Source organism: Etheostoma spectabile, chromosome 9 (genome assembly GCF_008692095.1).
Source record: "Etheostoma spectabile isolate EspeVRDwgs_2016 chromosome 9, UIUC_Espe_1.0, whole genome shotgun sequence".
NCBI lineage: Eukaryota > Metazoa > Chordata > Actinopteri > Perciformes > Percidae > Etheostoma > Etheostoma spectabile.
The window spans coordinates 17137376-17142153 of NC_045741.1; the positions used below are offsets into that span (position 1 = coordinate 17137376).

The 4778-nt window shown below is 36.7% G+C and overlaps 1 protein-coding gene across 1 annotated transcript; it reads left to right on the forward strand.

Moving 5' to 3' along the window:
- Positions 1 to 1437: 1437 nt before the first annotated feature.
- Positions 1438 to 4397, forward strand: srek1ip1 (SREK1-interacting protein 1). The gene is made up of 5 exons (XM_032525751.1): positions 1438 to 1558; positions 2210 to 2257; positions 2890 to 3036; positions 3572 to 3650; positions 3850 to 4397. Exons 1-5 carry the CDS (start codon positions 1534 to 1536, stop codon positions 4085 to 4087), a joined length of 537 nt encoding a protein of 178 aa, XP_032381642.1. The 5' UTR covers positions 1438 to 1533; the 3' UTR covers positions 4088 to 4397.
- Positions 4398 to 4778: the final 381 nt, after the last annotated feature.

A 4778-nucleotide genomic window follows, 5' to 3' on the forward strand; every position in this document is an offset into this window, starting at 1 on the left:
ATTTAAACAGTCATCAAAGAATTGCCCTTTATCTTCAAGAGAATTACATGTTTGAACATTTTATTAGTGTGCTAGCGATGATTGTCAGCATCACATCATGTAGAGGAAAGAGCAATCATATGGGATGATAAAGTCTTACTGTAAAAGACACAGTGATAATGAAATAAAGGTGCTAAAATCTTTACAAAAGATCTCATTTTATCATGCCTCAAATATTCGGATGTAAAAAAAAAAGATCGCCTCTGCAACAAAACCCTCCTTAGTTCTCTGTGATTATGATAATTAAACATGACAGAAGGTGTGGGTTCATCTGGTCAGTGGCTGAAGTTAGAGCTAACAGAGTATGTGTTTATAAGCGTGTGGGGTGGAGTAGATCAAAGTCCTCTGACTGAGTGGAACTTCAGAGTTGTGAGGCAGCTCATTGTGAGGCATCACCTGATTATGTAACGGTGATTTTAATAACAACAGTTTTTACCATAGATAAAGTAACTAAAATAACAGAACTGTCATTAAGGCAGATGGTATGATCAAAAGACAAAGCGAGATTGTATGTACACATACGTGTGTGTGTGTGTGTTACAGTCACAGACATAACGATGAGGGCAAGTCTGGGGGCCCCACATCTGTCGACATTTTCCATCTGCCAGTCTGACTCTGGCTGCCTTCAATTAACCCTGACAAAAAACCACAACTGGCTTTACTGGGAAAGCAATTAAGCGTGAGTAAATATTTTTTCTGAGAAATTCTTGGCATTTTTTTACAACCTTATGGATATGTATATTTCATCCATACATTTTATCTTTGCACTGTTTTGTTGCTTTTTTTTCATACATATTTATGAACATTGTTGGAGACATATAAAATTGTCATTGCCACCGACTGCTTCTCTGTAATGGTTGTAATTAAAGAACTTTGAGTGAACTAAAAAGGATCAGGGCAATTCAGGAGGAGTCAATCGATTTTAATGTATCACACTATATGATAGTCAACACTTTTCCGCAGACATTGCACCACTCTATATGGCAAACCCATGCCCATGTGCCTTAACATCAACAAATATACAAAATACACCAACAACAAATAGACACGTTATTTAATCCCCCTTACACTAGATAGAATTCATAATTCATAGTATAACCTTAACAGATAATAGAGCATTTTGCCTCTTCACATTAACAGTTCTAAACTTTGCATCATTTGCTTTATTGGGTCTTTATATTGCACTGAAATTAAATGCAAAACACAGATTCAACATCTAGATTCAACTAATGTAGATTGTTTAATCTAATTGTTGACGATTTTATGTCTTTCAGCTATTCAAAGCTCGCTTGAAATGTATATGTTGGAGGGGAGGTGCAAGCTGCTGCTCCAACTCCAGTCCAGTTGATGGCGGTAATGCGCCAACAATTTGGTTTGCAACCCGCCAGTGAAAATGATGGAGCGAAGAAGAAGACGGAACCTAGTAGTTTCTAGAACAAATGTTTCCCTCCGACGTTATTTTGAGGGAAGACCCTTCAGATTTGCGTCTTTAAAATGGATAACTCAATGGCTACCCCTGGTTGGTTATAGATTTTATTTATGTATATAGCTAGCTTTACATTTTCAGATGTATAACTCATGGAGTTTCCTGTTGAAATCTAGCTAACGTTTATGGAAAACAGATTAACAATATGATTTAACAAAGTGATGCTAACCTTAACGTTAGCCGAACGTTAACTTAGCTAGCTAGTAGACAACCTTTTAACAAAACATATATATCGTTTACGTCTCACGAAAAACTATTAAACAATTAAAATAGACTGAGGCGTTTTTATTTCTTTATACATGTCTACATTTAGCTCTAACCTTAGCGCTGTAATAAAGCCTACATAGCTACACTTGATGAGCAGTGCTAGCTAGCTAGCTGAAACCCAATGTAACGTTAACGTTATAGTGGAAAGCTTTGACGTTTGTTGTTCTCTAGCGTTACATTGTTAGCTACATGTCCTTTATGTGTTAACATGAAAAAAAGGAGATCCCAACATATATCTACCTTCTCACTTAAAATGGAGTTATTCAGCTACATGTAGCTAGCTAATTAACATGTAGACACAGCTAGGCTAACGTAATAGTCTTGTTATTTGACATTCACGTGGGCTTGTACACGTAACAAAGACGTAATTAAGCCACTTTAAACGCTAAAACATTTGTATTACTTTTTATTTCACAGGTCCAAATAAGGACAACATCAGAGCTGGGTGCAAGAAATGTGGATATCGTAAGTAAAGCTTTGTCACACAAGTTCCATTACAAGTTAAAGGTTGTCATTACACCAAAGTCATTACGATTCATCCTCTGGGCATCATGAATATCTGCACTAAATTCTATGGCAATCTATGCAGGATTTGTTGAGATATTCATTCTGAACCAAAGTGATGGAGTAGCTGATCAACACTGCCATCACTAGAGCATGATGCTCGCATGTCATAGAAACTATCTGGCGTCTGTCTGTACTAATTTCACTTCATTCAGACGATTTAAATGTGAGGATAGTGGGAGCAACTGTGTACATTGACTTTGCAATGTGAGGTAATAGCGGTTCTAAGTTTTGCCCCCACGGGCTTTATCAACTGCTTTTACAGTTTCAGTGCTTTGTTTTCAATGTGTGGCAGCTGTTGTTTATGTGATGTCTGATTAACAATATGAGCTGATGTAATTCTCCGATTCCATTATGGTCCTGTCCCCATAAAATCAGCAACTGCACCACAGTACAGGAAAGTGTGAGAAATGGGAGAAAAGGGGGGAAAGCATTGTTGAATAATAGGACAGCTGGAAGGTTTTTAAGTTTAAAATATAAAATTGTCCTGCTTTGTCAAATTTATTCATTATGTTTGTATATTTATTTTTCAGCGGGCCACTTGACCTTTGAGTGCCGAAACTTTGTCAGAGTTGACCCCCAGAAAGACATTGTTCTGGATGTAAGCAGCACCAGCAGTGAGGAGAGTGAAGACGACGAACCTGCCCCGCAGCGTAATGAGAAGTTAGGGCGAAGTAGAGGTAGGCCTTCAGTATTCAGTCTTTAAATAAAAGACAAGGTGATCATACATAAAAAAAATTGGAATTATATGAAGAAAAAAAAAAAAATATGGAGCCCTTATAGCTTTAAGTGTTTCTTAATAAAAATACAAATAGGCCTACATAAACAAAGGCCTTGCTATTTTTTACATGACTGGATACTCGAACACATGATTTTCCGGTATAACACCAAAATCAGTTATTTTTTATTGTCAGTCTTGTTTGCTGTCACAAGTCATTTATAACCATCAGATGGAAAATTAAACAGTTCCTCATAGCTACTTAATAGCTGTAATCATAAACACAGTCACAATCTATCGCTGAAGTAAGGTAACAGAATGATGATTGAGCCTATAGCCCACTGATGAAAGTATTGCAATATTTAAACATCTGCAGTATTACAAACTGGTTGTGACATCTCGGGAAAAATGCTGTATTCCAGTTTTTTTCTCCATTTTATAGACCGCTACTTTTCCAGTTAAAAGTGCCTTAACTGTTTGTTTACAAATATGTGTAGGTTCCCATGGCGATGACAACAATGGTAGAAAAGAGAGACACAAACGGAAGAAGAGCAGCGACAGAAAGTCAAGAAAGAGGTAACTACAATATTTTTGTTCTTTGGTCCGCACTGACCCTTAACATCACTGTTTTACATGTGTGTCTGTTTTTATCATGTGTGTTCTCTGCTGGAGAAAAGTGTATAATTCAGTAAATAAACATGTGTTTGCCTTTATTGGTCATTTTACATTTTTGTGACCTTTTGGTGATTCCATTGGTTATTATTCTCCTTTTCAGATCTAAGTTGTCGAGTGATGAGAATACAAAGAAGAAAAAGAAACGCAGAACTTCTGACTCCTCATCTGACGAAGAGGAGAGGAGGAGGAAGAAGAAGAAAATAAAAAGCCAAAAGAAGAAAAGCAAAAAGAACAAAAGGGAACATGGGAAGCATCCCAAGAGACAGAAGAAGAGCAAACAAGAATCCTCCTCTCCTTCTTCTTCCAGCTCTAGCGAATCCTCAGACCTCAGTGACTAAGACAGCTGAACTATCCAGTGTCTGGACGACCAACATCATTATTCTTTAAGTTCAAAGTTTAAAAAAGGCCCCTCATCTTGTTCCATACAAGTGTATATTACTGAGACCAGGATTTAAATGATGAATTAGTGCAAACACACTGTAGAGTGCATTGTAAACTGCATATATCATGCAGAAGACACAAATGTGTTTGAGTTCTGTCATCACACATTTGACAGTGAAATATGTAACACATGTTCAGTCTCCTGTCATACATATTGCTAATCATCAGTTGGAGGTTTTCAAGTCCAAGCAAGAATTGTAGTTCAGGGGAAAAAAACTGGATATCTTTGGTTAAAAGTTCCTGCATGCGGTCCTTTTGTCTTTGTTTGTTTTTTTAGACTTTGTTTGTTTTTTTTCACTACTACTTTGAAATTGTACCCAAAACCCTTTTAAAAGGTCAACTATCAATGCCAAACCTCATTTGACATGATTCGAGTGGCCAAGGGTAAAAATTTTATTATGAACAATTATCAACCCATTCTTTTTTTCAGTGCTGACAAGTCAGCAGCAGTTGAACTATTGGCTAATATCAGAAGACAAAAGAGTTTTGGTCTTCTTAAATGTATATACTGTACTTTTGCAAGGATGGCTTTTTAGTAAAATACAATTCATGGAGGTTCGTAGTAAGACAGTGTTGTTGCTGTTAATA

Bases quoted from the DNA above. Each gene is read 5' to 3' on its own strand.
- srek1ip1 (XM_032525751.1), top strand. From the start codon at position 1,534: ATGGATAACTCAATGGCTACCCCTG. The intron at 1,559-2,209 runs GTTGGTTATAGA...TTTATTTCACAG, and splicing joins TAACTCAATGGCTACCCCTG to GTCCAAATAAGGACAACATC. The intron at 3,037-3,571 runs GTAGGCCTTCAG...AAATATGTGTAG, and splicing joins GAAGTTAGGGCGAAGTAGAG to GTTCCCATGGCGATGACAAC.